Source organism: Octopus sinensis, linkage group LG4 (genome assembly GCF_006345805.1).
Source record: "Octopus sinensis linkage group LG4, ASM634580v1, whole genome shotgun sequence".
NCBI classification, from domain to species: Eukaryota; Metazoa; Mollusca; class Cephalopoda; order Octopoda; family Octopodidae; genus Octopus; species Octopus sinensis.
This window is the reverse complement of record NC_043000.1, coordinates 7237055-7258507: the sequence shown is the minus strand read 5'-3', so window position 1 is coordinate 7258507 and position 21453 is coordinate 7237055. Positions and strand designations below refer to the sequence as shown.

General features: G+C 36.8%; 1 protein-coding gene across 6 annotated transcripts in view; it reads right to left on the bottom strand.

Annotated features, from left to right (window-relative positions):
* The window catches only part of LOC115210910 (heat shock factor protein), a 168973-nt gene extending 157530 nt beyond the window's left edge, over positions 1 to 11443 (bottom strand). For 3 of the 6 annotated variants that reach the window (XR_003881455.2, XR_004998604.1, XM_036501734.1), the window contains exon 1: positions 11095 to 11443. Coding sequence is in view for 4 of the 6 variants with exons in the window: in XM_036501734.1 (XP_036357627.1) it covers positions 11095 to 11214 (120 nt within the window). In the remaining 2 variants the exon portion in view is untranslated. The remainder of the gene's footprint in view (positions 1 to 11094) is intronic. The other 3 variants (XM_029779689.2, XM_029779690.2, XM_036501735.1) reach the window with 1 other exon arrangement.
* Between the last annotated feature and the right edge of the window lie 10010 nt (positions 11444 to 21453).

Sequence of the window (21453 nt, the reverse complement as noted above, 5' to 3'; positions counted from 1 at the left end):
TTTCAAATAGCTGAGCTCCACTGTTAACAACCAAACAGTCTGTAATCAGGAAATCAGAGCAAAATTTGGCACAGAAAGATCAACTCCAAGGTCACTCAATACAATATGGAGAGACTGTACTAAGTCAGCAAAAGTACCAAGCAGAAACTTCTAAAAACCCTGATCTACAGAGAAGCAAAAGGGACCAGTAGATGGCCTGTACAATGAGCAATTCAGTTCTGGAGGAGATGGGAGTAGACCAACTCTGATGACAATGTTACAATGAGAACTATAATATTATGGTCACATTATCAGGGCCCATACTTCTGAGCCCACATTCTCAAGGGATGGACTCAGAAGTAACAAAGGTGAAGTTGGAGTGGATAGAGAAGATCCTGGGGGTGTGCAGCAGAAGACCAGTGTATGGCAAAGAATGGAGGTTTTGCATGAGGTCACTGTCCCTTAGCCATGAAGATGAAAATGTTCATTTCTCTCACATATTATCTTTCATATCAAAATAATAGGTTTTAGTGACAAATTTGAAGACAAAATGCTTAAAACAAAGACAAGTGACTGCAACTAGAACACCAGCCGAGTGAAGTCTGATACATATCAATAACATGTATAAATGTTACAGAAATATTAACTAAGCCAATTGCTGTCAAAAATAATTGTAATTTCACCAGCAACATACAAAACCTGTAAGGAAGATAGATATTTGTCTATGTTACTGACATACATTGCTTTGGTTGTCTATTACATGTTCTTAAATTATAATGTCTGTGTTGATGACTCATTTGAACTACAATTTTCATTCAGAAAAAATAAAATCTATTTCAACATTTGCTGTTTGGGTTCACTCTTTTTATATTGCAAGAAAGAATTGCAAGATGGATCCTTCAAGCCAACTGGCAGGAGACCTAGGGGTAAGCCAAAAACATGATGGTTGGATGATATCCATAGTCTCACTGGGTCACACTTGGGAATCCAGCCAGAAAGTCTAACAATGGATGCTTCTGGTAGGACCCTATGGAGGAGATGCTTGAGGACTCCACCCCAATGACAAGATATCCCATGAATAGTGGGCAAATAAGATGGATTGATGGGTATTTTGGTTTGATGTAACCACCAAAACCACCCTTTCACAGTATCCATTATGATATATATTTTTGTTACACTGGTTTAAGTTGCTTGGATCTATTTGTACAGCATATTAAGCTTGTTAATCATTCGTTATTTCACCTGTGAGGTTTGACATATTAAGATCAATTTCATGCTTCTCAAGTCTTCTTATTACACGGCACATTTTCACCCAGCATTCATTATACATTGAGATCACATTGCCTTACAGGCAGTCATTTTGCCTGCAAACATGTTCTTGACTTCTTGACGCTCTCAGCCTTTCGTGTAAATTACCAGTAAATATCTAATGAGATCATATTTAATTTCTATCCGATCTCCACAAACCTTCCTCATTCAGTGACCTTGTCTCATTAATATGCAGTATCACAGCTTTCAACATAAAAGGAAAGAAAAAAAGACTTTTATGGCCAAAATAAACAGCACTTCATCCCCCTCTTTGATACTCTAGAGGTCTTAAACTGCCACTTCCATCATTAATAAGGTCCTCAAAGTCATGGAATACATTTACCACTTCTAGCAAACAAATATGTTTCCTACTGCCTGCTTGTACACGTTCACAGGTTTCTTGTACACCAGCATGCCAAATCAAAATGGAGTTTCACAATGTGACCATCGAAATCACTAGCTATCATCAAGGTGAGATTGTAGGTTTGATTCCCTATTAATGAGAAACTCCAAATAGAGAAATGGTAGTAGTGGAATGTAAAAGCTGCATTCTTATTGAAAGGTTTTTATTGCTTTTGTTGTAAAGAGAGATTCCACATGAAACAAAAAGTATCCTTTTGGCCATTAAAAAGGAATCCCATCATTATTGGAACTATAAAAATTTGCAGTATTATCTCCCTGGTTTCTTTAATCAGATTTATTACCCAAGGTTTATCACTTTCTCGTAAAACAATACTAAATAACGAAATGACAAATTAAAAAAAAAAAGGTGGGGAGAGCGAATCATGGTCCACCATTTCAGCTGTAATGTGGGACATTAAAAATAAAAATTATACATTATCTTAGAATTACTACAATTCTACTCTGATCAATACTAGTTTAATTCTTAATCATTCAGATTACTCTGTCAAATGTAATGCCTATTTATTCACATTATTTTGAATTAATCATGCATTACCTCATAGCTTCAAGATTTTGATGACATGATTGTTGATTTTTAGAATGACATTGCAGGGTGGATGTGAGAGGCTGGATCTGGCCAGTTTGAACATACAACAGGTAGAATATTTGGGCAGGATACGGCTGGTTTAAATGCTAAAGGTTTAAAAGGTACTGTATGCAAGTGTGTCCTGTATGTCATTTAAAAATTTCCAAGAATAAATCTTCCCTTTACACAAATCAAAATGATAACCATACAATTACCCCTCCAAAAGAACTAACATTAACTTCACACCTGCAGTAGTTGGATGTTTTATAATCATTAAAACTATCCAATGAATGCAATCACTTTTTTCACATGTCCGAACAACACACATCAGCAGTAACTCTCTACTGACTTCCTAATCTAGTCTAGTCTACTATAAAAGCTACTCCAAAGTCATTCATACTAAGCTCCCCTCTTTCATGCTTGGTGAATTAAATGACTGTCCATCCAAGCGATAAAAGGATGACTTTGAAAAATTCTAAAGCCTTAAATCTATAGAGATGATATGTCATGCTCATACTTATCTTTGAAAACAAACACCTCCATCACTGAAATTGTGCTGCATGCTGTACCCAAGAAGACCCACCCACCACAACAGAATCGAGGTCCTAAAACCAAGGTGACACATAAAAAGCATTGGTATGGGTGCTGGTGTCACATAAAAAATACCCAGCACACTCTATAAAGTGGTTGGTATTAGGAAGAGCACCCAGCCATAGAAACAAAGCCAATACAAACACTATGGAACTGGCCTTGCCAGTTACTGCCAGGCCATCCAACCCATGCCAGCATGGAAAGCAGACATTCAATGATAAGTTACTACCACATTGATGTATACCAACCACACAGTGAAGAATAAAAGAAGCAATAAGTAGAATTAATATTTATTAACTTGGAGCCAGTGTCAAACAACCTGAGAAATGTTTTATCAAAGATAATAACCTTTTCAATGAGATCTTAAAGACTACCCTATCAATGGGAATATATCTTTTTGATATCGATTGGCTCTACAATTAAACCTTCCCTGAGTAAAGTTGGAATATTACACCTCAAAAAGAAGAGAGACTATCTGTGTCCAAAATGCTCCTGGAGTGAAACAAATAATAAACTTTATCAACAATTTCACTATTATATTGAAACACAAATCTAAAACGATCATGTGAATCAATGAGTTTTAATATGTCTGATTTTAGGTCATAAAAAAAATTAAATGCAATGAAATAAACTATCCCACTTGGCATTTAAACAAGAGCCTTGTTTAACCCTTTAGCATTTAAACTGGCCTCATCCAGCTCAAATATTCCACCAGTTTTATGTCCAAACTGACCGGATCTAGCTTCTCATACCTATGCTACAATGTCATTCTAAAAATATATAATCATATCATCAAAATGTCAAAGATACAAGATTAATTCAAAATGATGTACATAGATAAGTTGTACATTTGACAAAGTTATCTAAATGGCAAAGGGTTACATAAAATTGCAAGAAATAGCAACACAGACCTTGCCTTTAAAATATGAAAAATACAATGTGACACTGATCAGGCAAGGCTGTGTGGTAAGTTGTGCCATGAAAGCAGTCTCCTTTGCTTCCAATCCTCTGAATATGTCTGGTCATGGGGGAAATATTACCTTACTTGGAAATAGGTGATAGTTGATAACAGGAACAGCCATGGAGAATCCACCTCAACAAATTCATCCGAAACATGCATGAAAAGTGGATGTTCAAATGATAATGATCTGTATTAGTAACTACTAAATTTCCAAATAGTCTTACTAAAAACAGTTGTTTTCTATTTTTCTTAAGTTTAAGCAACACATCTTTCTTTGTAGTCCCAAACTGACAAAATCAGAAACTAATAAACTCTTATATCAGAATTTTCAGGCAAGAGAGTGTTGTTGTTTAATTTATCAAATGCACACACACAATAGTTTGTGGTTCAGTGCCACTGTTTGATACTTTAAGTATGTATCTTCTGTTACTGCCCCAACTGGCCAACGCTTTGAATAAGCTCGTGTGTGCGTGGGTTCATGTGTTGTCTTGTAGCCGAACAACACCGTCATGTGAGTGATGCCATCTGTTTCCAATCATTCATGAAAGCATGTCCAGTCTAAGGTTAAAAAAAGAGGACCTCATTTGTGTAAATTTGTCTGAACTAGCTCTCAACACGTATTCACAAGTTATCTTGACTGTGAACAGGTAGTGGTCCCTCTAGTACGTTTAAGCAGGTGAGAATACAAACTTATCTGTATAACCTAATTAATACAATGACTGGCGTTACTATGAACTCACTAAGTCATCAACACAAGGACTTAATATTTCCGTAAGAAATACTCAAGGACAAATATTGATTGAATTTTCACATAAGATAAATAAACAGATAATAGTTCAGCCGGTCTCCAAATAAAATATGGACAAGACACTTTCGGAAGAATTTTTAATAGTGAACTAATATAGTAAAATCTTTCGAAGTTTATCCAAAAGATTTATTTTCACATTCAATCTTTTAACGCTTTTAAAGTGAAAATAACTAGCCATAAAATCTTCTTTTAAAACCTTCATATACCTATACCAAAAGGATGATTCACAAGACTGGTTGATTATATTATAGATTAACCTGTCTGCTATTATAATTACAGCTAACGACAGAATTCATCTCTCTTTCCTTCCTATTTTAAGAGTATTTTAAAATACCATTTCCACACCCGGTATCTGAAATTATTTAGCATTAGGTAGGCTTTTGTTAAGATGAAATGCTAACGTTAATAAAAATCAATATTTAAGTAAAAGACTGACCAAAACAAACAAGCAATGTTGGTAAACAATCGCAGAAGAAAGCTAATTGCTGGTCTCTCTCTCTCAGACGGTGGAGTGCACTTGCAATGTCGTAATAATATTATTATGTCATAACATCTGGTATCTTGCAAACTATCTGAGGCAAACGGGAAAAAATAACTTATACGGAAGTACTTAATGGCATCCAACACAAAAACTAAATTAAAAAGCCATTAGTGACGTGGAAATATATTTGAAATCCAGTTATAAAGTCAATTTTACTTACACTGAAATATTTTATTTGCATTAACGCCTAAATGGTATTATTAAAATAATGTATTTAAGGAACAAAAACGATAGACGTGAATGCCAGTCAATGAACAAACCTAAAAATGTTTTTACTGCAAGCAACATGGACGGTAAATAGAGTCCAGCTGTTTACAAACACAAATTTAAAACGTATTCTTGGCTCAACTATTCAATAATTGTCACAAAAGCAAAAAAAAAGGGAATTTACAAATATATTTCTAAATAATAATTTTTGTGAATAACACAAGGCAATATATGTGTGTGTGGTCGGTGATGCAAACAGGAAAAATAAAACTCAAAATGTGTATATAAGTGCGTGCTTGTTTTTTTTTTTATATATATATTAATGATCGGTATTAGAGTTTCGCGTGTTGACACTTATTGATAAGTGGCAACGCACGAAACTCTAAGTCCTAAAGTCACACTACCTTTTGAGGATTATTAACACACACACGCACGGACCTACACTACTTCATCGTGTCTCATAAACCCATTTCGGTTGAGTACAATTTGCACAGTGGCAAGGAGCAATTAGTAAACATAAGAATCACACACAAAGGCAATGTACAAAAGGATTTAGTCAGAAACGTATAAAATAACCACTTTCCCAAAACAGAGACGGACGGGGAGAGAAAGAAGCACTAAAACCATAACAACATCATTAAACAATTACTTCATTCTGTCTACACTTATATTCATTTACAATAAACAGTTGAAAGCTGACCAAAAACAAAACAATTGTTTAAACTAGATTGATCAGGATTTAACAGGATTAACAGGAAAGATAATTCACAGATTTCTACGCTGGTACAGACAGACCTTCTGTAAAATTTTTTTATTTATATCAAATTTTATCGCCTAACTTTCACCTTGACATTTGCCAACAAAATTCAACATTTTCAACTATGACTAATATAAAAAAAATTCCGGTCATCTTGTCTTCTTAAGAAATATGATAAATTATCAGTCTTCTTACACTTGTGTCAAAAATAAAATCAAGTGGGCGACAATACACACATATGTACATTACAAACATACATATATATATATATATATATATATATTATATATATTATAAATATATATATATATATATATATATATACATTACAAACATACATATATACATATATATATACATTACAAACATACATATATACACTCACATACACAACATAGCCCTATACTGGTAAAAATTGTCTGATTACGCAATGCCACTTCAATGCAAAACAGCGTTAAGATAGAGTATAATTTTATTTACGGAGCATTCACGATATGAATAGAGGATCAGGTAGACTTGTGTCATTATCGACAGGTGATAATAGAAGGAAAAGTAATCATCAGTTAATTTAACTTTATAAAAAGTAAAAAAAAGAAGACTGGCAGAAGCCCTTTTACAGAGGAAGCGTTGTATTAAAAGTGTACGAAACCCAGACAGCTGATCTTTAACGGACAGGGAAGCCACTGGAGCGGTCATTCACCTCGCCAAATCGGCAAAGAGATCTCGTTGGAATCGCATTCGATATTCAAACCCTACCTATAAGAAAGAGGGGGTAATCAGATCGAAACGACTTGAGCCTAGACCAGTGTTTCTCGTACAGAAGGGGCAATTACCACCACTTCCCCGCCCCTGAGGAAGGGAGTAGATAAACTCGAATGAATATATAGGATTCCAAGTTTTGAACTTCTGTAAATTTGTCCAACCATGGTGAAGAAAGATTTATATGGATGTAAACCCTACTTTCTCTTCTCGTTAGGAGCAACACCGATTTTAAGAGGCTTTGTTTAAGAACCATTGGTCTAAAACAAACACCTAATTAATATGTCATTAGTATTCGCATGTATGAGTGTGAGTGGTAAGAAGCTTGCTTCCACATGGTTCTGGATTCAGTCCCACTGTGTGGCACCTTGGGCAAGTGTCTTCTACTACAGCCTCAGGTAGACCAGTCTTGAGTGGATTTGGTAGACGGAAACTGAAAGAAGCCAGTTGTGTGTGTGTCTGTACCCCACCACCGCAAAAAAAAATCCGGTGCTGGTGTGTTTACGTCCCCGTAACTTAAAGTTCGACAAAAGAGACATCATCATCATTTAATGTCTTCCTTCCAGGTCAAACCGTCCATGGGTTGGACAGTTTGACCAATAGAATAAGTACTAGGCTTTAAAAGAACAAGTCCTGGGATCGATTGGTTTGACTAAGACTCTTCGAGGTGATGCTCCAGCATGGCTGCAGTCAAATGACTGAAACAAAAGATGTGTGTGTGTGTTATATCTCTGGGTCATTTCATCATGGTGAACCGTTAATCTCTACACATTTTTTCGTTCACTCTCCATTTTACCGTCTCAATCCTTTCAGTCAAAGAGTTTAGGCTCGAAACGTCAAAGACTTTTCCATCCATCCCAAATGTTAAAGTTATACACCTGCTTGTTGTTCCCTCACCTGTCTTCCCCCTTTTTTCTGTAAATTTGAACTATATATATATATATATATATACACGTGTGTATACAAATATATATACATGTGTATACATACATATATATATACATGTCTATACATACATACATATATACATGTCTATACATACATACATATATAAACATACATAAACAACAATATATATATATATATATATATAGTTGAGATTTATAGAAAAACAAAAGACGAAGACAGGTGTATGAACAACAAGCAAATGTATTAGTTTGACGCTCGGGGGAAATGGAAAAGTCTTTTACATTTCGAACGTATGCTCTTCAACAGAAAGGAATAAAAGAAAATTTTTAAAAAACCTAGTAGGTTTCAGCTGTCCAGCATGCGAATGACTGGAAAAAAGAGGTTGACAAATATAAATAAAAGATATATATATACTTCAGCCACTCTTTTCACAAACTCGATATAAATTTAATACTCTCAACATTCGTTTAAAGCACGGTAACGCTAATTAAAAATAGTATTATGATTTTTCCTTTCTCACTATCATATGTAGATTTTTAGATCAATTACTAGTATATACTATCAATACGATGACACCCAAGTTGAGAATCCTCGACATAAAATACATTATCCAACATGTTCTCCCCAATTTAAAGACGGTAAAGGTGGTTTGAGGACGTTTAGGTTGCTACTTTCTGCATATTAAGCGATCGCCGAGATCTCACACCTTTGTCAATTTGTTATCCGTCTCATTAGCATGACAAGGAAGTGAGCTAACGAACAAAAGTAACGAGATAAGTTTTTAAATTCAAGCCAATTCTTTAAAGATATTCATCCACACACCTTCCTTTTTAATAGAAGGACTATAAACGATATATTTTCTAAATTAAAGAACAGACTTCAATGTTATTTAATACGGCGTCTGACAACTCCACATTCAAAAACAAATTTAGAAAAAGGTTTTTCTTGAATAATTTAACTGAGCAAATAGATAAGGATAGAGGTTAAGGACAGATAGCTAAATAGCAAACGTTGCTACAGGTGAGTTCTAAGTGAGCGACTCCATTAATGACCACCCCAACATATTTTCAGACGTTGCTTGGCCACAACTTGCATCATTCAGTAATCTCTTTCTTTAATAGGACGTGAAAGAAATTTGGCTGCTGTTTCTAGCAGATCGAATGAATGTGGATGACAGAAGTAATTGGCAAGTGATGTCGGCCTTGTGGCAATGAGAGCTGGCCTTCACATGTTATAACACGATTGGACGATTGTTACTGCAATCAACTCTGGCCACTATTTCTATTGGGTCTCTCGAATTAATTTGACATTATATCACATTCTGTGATGATACAATGTAAAAAAAAGTTTACCTAGAAGCTAGAATTACTATATAATTGGAAAGGAAATCTACAAATCTTTCCCTCATATATATATATATGTATATACATCATACACATACATAGAGAGAGGGGAGAAAGAGAAAAAGGTGTGCATATATGCTAGTTAATAAGTTACAAAGCACACACGTGTGTGTGTGTCTGTATCTAGGCTAGGTAATAAGTTGCAAACATCTGCACTTTCCTTAAGAATTGTCTATTTTCTAGTCCTTTCATTCAAAATACTAAGAAACATAGTTATAGAATTTTCCCTTTTATGGATCTCATCGATCAAGTTCTTTAAAAACTTTTTTAATGTATTTGTACCCTCTCCTCCGCAAAAGTAATTGACTTATAACGACTGGTAAAGTAGAAAAGTAAAACAAAATGTTAAAGTGTTAGTAGTAAAACCACTAATTAAAATAATTGTTTGGATGCAGTTTAAACAAAAATCTTACAAACTAGAGAAGATAAAACCTATCTAAAGTATCTCATACTTTTGTATTTATCGATTAAGAAAACCAGAAGAGGCAAGTGAAAACAAACCATAACATGATTTGAAATTTGAAATGTGGGTTATTTATAGATAAAAGCATCTGCAAACATTTATAAACGAAGCGAAAAGATTTCTGAGAATTCATCGTCACAATTACACTTTATATGTTTTTGTAAAAAAAAAATTTCAATATTTAAATATTTGTTAAAAGAAAACTTTTCATCTGGTAATTTGTCTTTTTTGATTTATTTTTAACGAATTCATTTTAAAACTGAACTGAAAATCTAAGAGAAAATACTATAAACGTAGTAATGGGCAGAAACTTATTTTGGTAAAGAGTAAATTACAAATTACTATTGAGATACACACACAAGCATACACTTATAAAGCAGTAATGGATCACCATGTGGCTTAACAAGCGAATGGGAGGTACCTGTTTGTATGCTTTAAACAACTGGTTGGATAAATAGGCAGCAGGTATCTCAATTAAAAGCAAAGTAAAACGCAAAAAGAAAGAAACCAAACGTTGCCGAGCAGAAACCAAATATGTCGACAGCAAGATTCCTTTTTAATTGACCAAAACAAGTAAAATATACATAACAGAGTCACGTGTAGGAGCGGAGTTGGTCGGGTTTAGAAACTCAGCCCCCAACGAAATAGGAATGAGCTGTGCAAAAGCCTACCCAAGCCAAATTAGAGAGAGACTGATCCGGATAGCAATAAATAAATAATCATTGCCAAGAATATATCAGCCAAGCAAACCAAAGCACCATCCTTTCACATGTGTCGATGTGCGTGCACACACACACACACACACACACACACTATATATATATATATATATTTTTTTTTTTTTGTTTATTTTAGTAGTTTTGACTGTAAAAGTCCCTCCTAGCGTGCGGTACCTATGAATAATAGTACCCTCTATATAATATACATATATATATATATATATATATATACATATACCGTATATATGTATATGTAAAATAGACGGATCTTTCGTTAGTTTGGGCAATAAATATTCAGTTGTTAGATCAAAAGAACTCCCTATTTCGATAAATCTACATACTCGTCTCGTGCGCCCTTAATGCAATTTTTCGGACAGAAATCAAGGCGATGACACATTGTCCCCTTGATTTAAAGGCATAACAACACACCAAATACACATTTTCCGACTGTTCCCTCTCACTCACGGGGCTTGCGTCGACCCTAGGCTGTAATAAAAGGCACTCGTCTCAGGTGCCATGCAACGAGATCGAGCTAAGGACCTCGTGTTTTAGCGAGCAAACTTTCAATGGTTCGGCCATGCTTGTATAGAATAATAAATAGAGACGCAATCAGTGAAAGAAAACAAATGGAGAGAAGAGGGCGAGGAACACAAGAGTTTAGCAGCGAAGAAGAGGAAGGAGGAGAAGTTGGGAATACTAACCATTCCCCAACTGATGAGGTCGTCGTAGGCACGATCTTCCACTAACGTCCATAGTTTGGATAGAAAAGCAGGGACCGTCCCCGAATTATTTTCGGTTGCTGGGTACATTTCCAAGACCATTTAACACTCGGGGTTTCCAAAGAGGTTAAATTCCTTATTTCTGGAGCAGGACCGGAAGGTCTCACTTTCAATTTTGGTAAAAGGTCGTACGAATGCAGTTACTCCTTGATGTGGCTTCTTGGACACAAGAAAAAAAAATAATAATAACGATTTGAGATGATTTTTCACAATGGCTAAAATGCAATGTTTAGCTTTTTATGTCTGACATTATCAGTACTGCGCATGTCACAACATGGAAGTATGCAGTAAATATCTACGCGTCGCTGATTGGTCAATAAAGATGTAAGCTGAAAAGAAAAAAAGCTTCAACTTCTTTATATTACAAAACTGGGTTTTTTTCTTTTCACTTTTATCAGTCATTGGACTGCGGCCATGCTGGGGCACCGCCTCGAAAGGTTTTTTAAAGGCTGGTACTTCTTCTGTTGGACCCTCAGCCGAACCGCTAAGTTAAGGGGACATAAACAAATCGACACCGGTTGTCAAGTGGTGGTCAGGGACAAAGGCACAAAGCAATGTTTGTTTTTATGTCGAGTTTAAATAAAAACAATTCTACATTAAACTGAAGCACTTTTTGTAGAGTAGATATTACCATGATAGATATATAGGGGCAAAATGAGGTGTTTTTACTGCATTTTTGACTTTCAGACAACATATACTCTTTACAAACCACTTTATAGAAATTATATTTGCTGAGCAAATGGCCTCCCTAAATGCATTAAAAAGCATTATAACATCATCTGATCGCTATTTCAGAAAATTATTGCCGCTCTCTTTCAGCATACGAAAGACAAATTTGGCTGGGGAAAAATGAATAAGAAAAGATAATGTGCTGCTTCAGTTCTCAACAAAACAAACTCATACACATCCATTCCCATCCTAAGAAAGATGAGAAATGCAAAGAAGAAAAAATTAATATCTAATGGTTCCGGGTTTCGGGTTCAGTACCACTGTGTGGCACCTTGGGCAAGTGTCTTCTACTAGGGCCGACCAAAGCCTTGTGAGTGGATTTGATGGACGGAAACTGAAAGAATCTTGTATATGTATATATATATGTGTGTGTGTGTGTGTATTTGTTCCCCACTATCGCTTGACAACCGATGCTAGTGTGTTTACGTCCCCGTAACTTAGCAGTTCGGCAAAAATGACCGATAGAATAAGTACTAGACTTACAAAGAATTATGTGGTGGGGCAAAATTAATATCAAGGATAAAATGAGTAATCACCATCATTTTGTATTGCTACATTATATTTAGGAGTAAAAATTGGTCAGTATAGTTGTTGTCGAAGCTGAGAGAGTCCGAAACAGTCAGATGACAGGTACTTTTCTTTTTTCAAGAAACTTTCCCTCAACATTGACCAGTTTGAAATTGAGGTCGCTACTAAAATATCTACATAATTTTTGGTATTTAACAAACAATATTCTTTTCTCGGTTGGATTCCAAGTTAATTTTATCCCGCATTAATGCCTAGTTTGATCATTTTCCAGTTTCAAAATATGTCTAAAATTGGGTTAAAACGAGTAATGTCTAATTTCAATAATTTCCTCTCTCTAATACAGTGCTTTTCAAGGTTTTTGCTGGAGCGGAACCCCAAGGAAACATTCCATTGGCTCGAGGAGCCCCAGTGCAATAATTTATAATCTTATGCACACATATCTGCACAGGAGACTTAAAAATTACTGCCGATTTTAGCAGTTTTGTAACTTCTTGCGGAACCCTGGTTGAAAACCAATGGTCTAATAGTATAGTGAATAAATACATCACGTAAAGGGCACCCCAGCATATCGTGAAGAAGTTATAGATAATATTCTATGTTGAGTGTTTTTTATTCAGTCGAGTTTCGTCAATTTCATATCATGTGCCATTTTCCCCTGATCCTCATTCCTTTGACCTAGATATTCATTTTTTTCTTCTTCTTTTTACATGTCTAAGGACAGGAATTAAGGTGTATGAGTCTGTTTTGTGGGGAACTGAAGCAGCAAATTTACATTATCTTGTCTTACTCATTTTGCCCCAGCCAAGTTTGTCTTTCATAGTCATTAGATCATGTTATAATGCATTTAGAGAAGGCCATTTGCTTAGCTGATATAGTTATTTGTAAAGGGTATATTCTGTTTCATAATATCATTATTATTATAGAACTTGAAACCTATTTTGCCCCGCTCGCCCTTGTGTACACATACACAAGCTTTTTTCAGTTTCTGTCTATCAAATTCTCCAATAAGGCTTTGGTCGTCCTGGGGTTATAGTTGAGGACGCTTGCCCAAAGTGCTACGCAGAAGGACTGAACTCAGAACCACGTGGTTGGGAAGCAAACTTCTTACCACACAGCCACATGTTATGCACTAAGTTTGTCAACATTATTTTCGTGTTTTGGAGAAGCAGGTTGGAGGAAATAGGTGATTAAATTGCTTATCGCTAAATCACACAACACAAACTGTTCAAAACATGTAATATTATTAACGAAATATCATGCTTGAAGTAAAAATTTTGTTGATGATGAAAACTGAAAAAAGAAACGTTATTCATTTTCTGGCCGGTTTTGTAAACTTTTGTAAAGCTACAAAGAATCACTATGGAATCGATACTTCAATCATCTGAACTTTAACAGTGAAAACAATAGTCAGATATTAAGCATTAAAACATTTCCCATTAAGTTCATTATCATTTTACTAACTACTACACTCTTTACAGAAGTCAGCAATAACAAGTTTACGAAACAATTTATAAACAAAGATTCGCAAAACACATTTTATAATATTTTCAGCATCTTGAATTATCATCATCATCATCATTATTATTATTATAGAACTTGAAACTGTAATTGAAATCGGATCCAGGATAAAATTATAACTAAACTCTTAATTGTAAAAAGAATTTAATAAAGGACTATGCAATAAGAAATTGCAAAATAAAACTAGTTGTATATTGCGTGTGTGTGATGCCGAATATTTTGTGTCAAATGAGATTTGCAGATCACCTGGATTTTAAATATTAATATTATATTCTATCTGTAATATAATAGATCATAAAGGAAAATTGCATTCAAAGTTTCTTTTTCTGCTCCCTGTTAGGAAATATCTGTAACAGTTCTGAAATAGCAGTGCTGCACATCCCACAACTAGTTGTGTCGTTATAACACCAGAGAAACACAATTAAAGTCTATTTACTTGATGAGATGTGCATATAAATTCTTTGATAACTCATTAAAATTTATTTTCTTTACAATAATGCTACTCTTGTAGTATCAGGATACAATTTAGTTGTAATATATTGTCTAATCTAATAAAACGCATTCAGAAATCGAGATTAAGTCACACCTGAACTCGGCATGAATTATTTTTGTTTACAGCTGTTAATTAACAAAATTCCATTTTAGTATTTCAGGCGGAATGATTTATTAAGGTTGATTTCCAATACTACATGTTTACAGCAATCCCTGATATTTTTTATAACATCACACATTTTAGAAATTGTTTTGAAATATTTGCAGCGATTCAAACAACGGGGAATATTTTCGTGTTTCACCGGTTTCACGTCAACCAATCAGCATTCACCAAAGCATTCACCAAACTGATCCCCGAGAAGTCGGACGAAACGGGAAACACGCAAATGTCTGAATTACGGGGTAAAATAATAACAAAGCCGCCAACAACATGACTAAATATGCGCTGTTGATCTAAATAATAAAGAGAACTGTTAGAACAACGTAAAGTTCTGTTTCCACGTGTGGTTCAAGTTTACTTAGACGTGGGTATTGTTTCACCTGAACTACATCAAAGTCAGCAGAATAAGTCGGGATTGAGATCCGAATTTCGAGGACCGCCTTTTCGGAACGAACGTCTGTCTGAGTAGCTGCACATAGGGTTCTAATACTGTCAAGTGCGAGCTACCATAAGTTAACTTTTAATTTTAAGACAGTAAAGTACGAAATAATCTTCATAAACAATTCCACATTCTGAGGAATTAGTACTCAGTCTTAAAAGGATGTGGATAGTGCTTAGATGTTTCTTCTAGCATGAATACTCATGGTTCTAGGTAGACTGGGGTCTGCAAGTTGACAGTTTGACTGTAGCAGACGTATAATTAGTAGTTTCGGGTATCGTTATATTAGAGTATAGAGTGGAACGGGGAGGCTGTGGATTTGATTGATTCAGTCTGGTTAATCGCAAACGTGCCTTGGGCTAGATACTTAGTTGTAGTGTAGCCTCTCGACTTTAGGGTAGTGGACGAAGGCATATTCAGGATTGGCCTCTAAAAAAGTTCTGTTTCCACGTGTGTTCAAGTTTACTTAGACGTGGGTATCGTTTCACCTGAACTACATCAAAGTCAGCAGCACAAGTCGGGATTGAGATCCGTATTTCGAGGACCGCCTTTTCGGAACGAACGTCTGTCTGAGTAGCTGCACATAGGGTTCTAATACTGTCAAGTGCTAGCTACCATAAGTCAACTGTTAATTTTTGTGTCCGAAGCAATTTTTGCAGGGAGAACAGCAGCAAGACGCGATTTCATTTTCTTGTGAGAAAGTGGGGGTTTTTCTTGGAACCTGAATATTACTGCTTGATCTGAATGACTTTATTTCAGATCAAGCAGCAGTATTCGTCCAACTGAAAATGTAAAACAATTAGCACATACAATTAATAACGGCTGTTGTGTGATATGTCGCTACAAGCAAATGCAAAAAAAAAAAAAATCATCAACGGTCAACGATTTTTGTTGATAGCAGAGAGCGCTAGAAATTAATGTTGAATCTCTCAAAAGTGTAGGTAGCTTTTATCAGATGTTGTTTAAATAGAATCTAGTTCTTATTCCATTGCAAATGGAACAGTTAGTAGTCATTTTATTTTTTTCTATTGAGGGAGGTAAACTTTCTTAGCGAGCACGGGTTGACAAAGGACAATGGATCAACAGGTTCAGAAGTAACAGTAAGGGTTGGGTTTGAATGTCACCATCCATAATTGTATACCCCAGAAAGGTGATAGATGTTTGCCCAAATGAATTATTATCGATATTCAGTGTCATCAGGTTACAGCGCTTGGCAGCTTCTGGTAATCAATTCTAAGTTTCGGTCGTGTTTCACTGTATCATTACATTGATTTTGTTAATAAATGTACTGCTAATACGATGTAACTAGGGGGTGTTTACGATTTTTCCCCCCTGTTCCTGGGCAGTACATGTTATTTCCTTATTGCACATGCCTAAAAATGCACAAGAAACAACACAACTATTATCCTTATCTTCAAACTCTGTGTGTGAATTTGGTACTGTTAATTTTGAAATTATCTATTTCCAAATAAATTCAGTGCTGAATAGCTGATAAAAATTAAGCTTCCGAGAATTTTCTAGCCTTTTCCAGTAATTTAATTTAAATAGTGTAAACTCAATAATATTTTGCAGAACATTTCCAAACAGACTCAGGATTATAAGCTGATAAAGAATTTTCAAGCGTTTTCAAATATCTAAAAAATTTTGCCTACTTCCTGGAACTTCTTAGAACTTTCAAGAACATAATAGAATTGACTACTACTTTCTAAAACTTCCTAGAACCTCCAAGGGTTTTATAGAATGTCCTCATACTTTCAATAACTTTCCAAAACTTTATAGAAATTTCTATAACTTACCAGTACTAGTACTATAAGTATAAGGCAGCTTAAACTCACTAGCAAGGCTGTTAAGAGAAGGGTTCAGCTGAAACAAAAGTCAGAATCCCTGATTCTCAAAGAGGGCCCCATCATCATCATCATCATCATTTAGCGTCCGCTTTCTATGCTAGCATGGGTTGGACGGGTCAACTGGGGTCTGTGAAGCTGGAAGGCTTCGTCAGGCCCAGTCAGATCTGGCAGTGTTTCTACGGCTGGATGCCCTTCCTAACGCCAACCACTCCGCGAGTGTAGTGGGTGTTTTTTACGTGCCACCTGCACAGGTGCCAGACAGAGCTGGCGAACGGCCACGAACGGATGGTGCTTTTATGTGTCACCGGCACGGGGCCAGGCGATGCTGGCAACGGACACGAACGGATGGTGCTTTTACATGCCACCGACACGGGGCCAAAAGAAAATTAATTTAGGTTCAGGCATAGCTCTGTGGTTAAGAAGTTTGCTTTGTAACCTTATCGTTTCTGTTTCAGTCCCACTGTGTGACACCTTGGGCAAGGATCTTCTACTATAGCTCACTAATGCCTTGTGTGTGAATTAGGTGGACAGAAACTGTGAAGCAGCCTGTAATATATATATATATATATATATATATACATATATGTATGTGTTTGTCCCTTCACCATCACTTTACAACTGGTATTGATTTGTTTACATCCCCATAACTTAGTGGTTCAGTAAAAGAGACTGATAAAATAAGTACCCATGTGAGATAGTAAGGGAAAACTTAGAGTATTAATGGAATGAAACGTCAACTTCAGTAAAGAGAGATTCTTTATTCATTTCTGGTTTGTTATAGCTCAAACCAGGTGACATGTTACTAGAGACCATTTCATTTCACTCTTTCTGTACTGCCAGTCAACCTCCTTCATCTCTGAGTTACTTCCAACTAACATCTGTCCTTTATTCTTATTGTTAACCCTGCTCATATTCACCATCAATCACCCAACTCCTGTTCACCATTTACTATGTTCTCCTCCTATACACACCTGACTACCTCCAACCCATATTTATATCCAGATTTAAGACACTCTGTCATAAGCCTTAGGTTTCTACAATATACAGAGGACTAAGATTACAACACTCTCTCCAGAATGGGTTACCAATCTGTCATAGGATTAACTTCTCAGCTATTGTTGGAACTCATTTATAGCTGAGCAGATTGGAGCAACATAAAATGAAGTGTTTTGCTCAAGAATACAATGGAACAAGGAAATAAAAAATGATCATATGATTGTGAGGGCCGCACCCTTACCATGAGGCCATGGACCTTCACAAAGATCATAGATTTAAAAAATTATCAGAGAAGTTGTAGAGAGAAGTCTAAGCTTCAAAGAAATGATCATCACCTGCTCTCCCTATCTTCTCCCATTTCATATCGTCCATACTACTTCACCCTTGTCTACTATTCGCTACTTTCAACCCAATCCAATCTCAACAGTCTTCACCTACTCTTCTTAACTCTTCTTTCTAGTTATCATGAACCACATCTCAACCTTTGTTCATCATATTTACCCCTCATTCTCCCCATACACTCTTGCAACCTCTACCATCCTCATCCCTAGTTCTGTCTCTACTGACCTTGTACTTTCGGGATCTGCTCTAACACTTTATCACCATTATTCTCTCTCTTTCCAGTTCCACCCCACCCATTCCTCTATAATGTAAGTAGCCAGGTAGCTCCTCTCCAGCAAGTAACTTATTCAGTTCTGGGCCGTTCTTTCATACTTTAACCTCTCATCTCCTAGCATAAAGCTACCTTTCTCTACTGTAGCCCCAACTCAGTTGAAATGGATTTTAGTTTTGTGAACTACATTAACACTTTGACAGTGCTGGTGACATGAACCCAGCACACTTTGTAAGATGGGTGACATTAGAATGGACATCCAGCCAAAGAAGCCATACAAAAGCCAACATTTAAATGAACATTGATGCAGTCCTCTGGTTTTTTGGATCCTCTTAAAATGTCCAATCCATGCCACCATGGAAAATGGACATTAAAAGATGATGACATATATTACTAGAGACCATTTCATTTCATTCTTTCTGTAGTTAGTCAACCTCCCTCGTCTCTGAGTTTATTTCCAACTAACATCTATCCTTCATACTTATTGTTAACTCTGCTCATAATTACCATCAATCACCCAACTCCTGTTCACCTCCTATACACATCTGACTACCTCCAACCTATATTTATATCAATCTCTCATTCTTCCCTTACACTCCTGCAGCCTTACCTACCTCTATTGATTCTCTAATTTCCATGACCTGTTCTTCTTAGATATGTTATCTTGAGGATATGCTACTTCATCACCACCCTACTTACCACTCACTGAGGTACTACTCCAGCTATATCTGTAAAATGTGAATTAGATATGGATCACCTCCACAACAAACCTAACTCAACTCTTTTCATCAACACCTCACATAAAATGACCACTCTAAAGTAGATGTAAAAATAATAATAATCATTATCACCATCTTTCAACATTTGTTTTCTATGCTTGCATGGGTTGGATGGATTGATAAGGGCTGCATCAGGTTCCATAATCTGTTTTTGGCCTGGTTTCTACAGCTTGATGCCCTTTATTATGCCAGCCACTTATTAGTGTATTGGGTGCTTTTCGTATGCCCCATTGCACCATCATCAGTGCTTTTTATGAGGCACCTTTCTTTTTGGATAATGATAATATACATACGTACAAACACACACATATATCTATATATATATATGCATCAATATCAAAAAATCAAATGGAAATTGTAGTTGCGATACCTGTGCCAGTGGCACGTAAAAAGCACCATCCGAATGTGGCCGATGCCAGTGCCGCCTAGACTGGCTTCCGTACCGGTGGCACATAAAAAGCACCAACCAGTCTTGGCTGTTGCCAGCCTCCCCTGACACCTGTGCCAGTGGCACGTAAAAAGCACCCACTACACTCACTGTAGAAACACTGCCAGATCAGACTGGAGCCTGGTGCAGCCTCCTGGCTTCCCAGACCCTAGTTGAACCGTCCAACCCATGCTAGCATGGAAAACGGACGTTAAAAAATGATGATGCTTATATATATATATATATATATAATACATGAGGAGGTGCTGAAAAGTTCCTGGCTTTGGGTAAGAGAAAATACAGGAGGATCAGTTAATTATGGTTTTATCCAACTTATTCCCTTCTTAGATTCACACACTTATTGCAGTGGTCCTTCAGTTTTTCTAAGCCCTGTAAAAGAACTTGGGAGGTTGGGCCTCCAACCAGGCCTTTCACAATATCTTTAAAGCCAGGAACATTTCACCCCCCCCCCCCCTTGTGTGTGAGTGTGTATAGTTGGAATTTACGAAAAAAAAGACAGAACAAAAGATGAAGACAGATGTGTAAACAACAAACAGATGTATTAGTTTAACGCTCGGGAAGTGAGAACATCTTTAACATTTCGAGCCTACGCTCTTCAACAGAAAGGAACATAGAAATAAGCAGAGAGAGAAAATAAAAAGGTTTAGCGGCTAGCGATCTGCTAGAATAAGAAGAGCCTGGGCAAAGTTCAGAGAGCTCTTACCTCTGCTGGTCTACCTTTAACTCTCGCTCAGAGTTAAAGGTAGACTGTATGACGCATGTGTACGAACAGCCATGCTACATGGCAGTGAAACATGGGCCGTGACTGCTGAAGACATGTGTAAGCTCATAAGACAGTATGATCCAATGGATGTGTAATGTCAGTGTGCATACTCGACAGCGTAATTACCTTGAGAGAAAAGTTAGACCTAAGAAGCATCAGATGTAGTGTGCAAGAGAGATGACTGCGCTGGTATGGTCATGTAGTGAGAATGGATGAGGATAGCTGTGTGAAAAAGTGCCACACCCTAGCGGTTGAGGGAACCTGTGGAAGAGGTAGACCCAGGAAGACCTGGGATGAAGTGGTGAAGCACAACCTTCAAACATTAGGCCTCACCAAGGCAATGACTAGTGACCGAGACCTTTGGAAATATGCTGTGCTTGAGAAGACCCGGCAAGCCAAATGAGACCATAACTTTGTGGCCTATGCCAGAGGCGTAACCAGCCCACGTGCATATCTTTCCTTCATTGGACACTAAACTCTGCTTGTGAAGACCTGTTGAAGCAAGTGAAATCAAATCAAATTTGATGACTGGCATCCGTGCTAGTGGAGCGCTAAGAGCACCATCCGAGTGTGATCGTTCCCAGAGCGGCTGAATGGCTTCCGTGCCTGTGAAACGTAAAAAACAGCGTTTGAGCGTGATCATTCCCAGTGTCGCCTCACTGGCATGTGAAAAACATTCGAGCGAGGTCGTTGCCAGTGCCGCTGGACTGGCTCCTATGCAGGTAGCATGTAAAAAACACCATTTGAGCGTGGCCATTGCCAGTACCGCCTGACTGGCCCTCGTGCCGGTGACACGTAAAAGCACCCACAACGCTCTTGGAGTGGTTGGCACTAGGAAGGACATCCAGCTGTAGAAACTCTGCCAGATCAAGATTGGAGCCTGATGCAGCCATCTGGTTCGCCAGTCCTCAGTCAAATCGTCCAACCCATACTAGCACGGAAAGCAGACGTTAAACGATGATGATGATA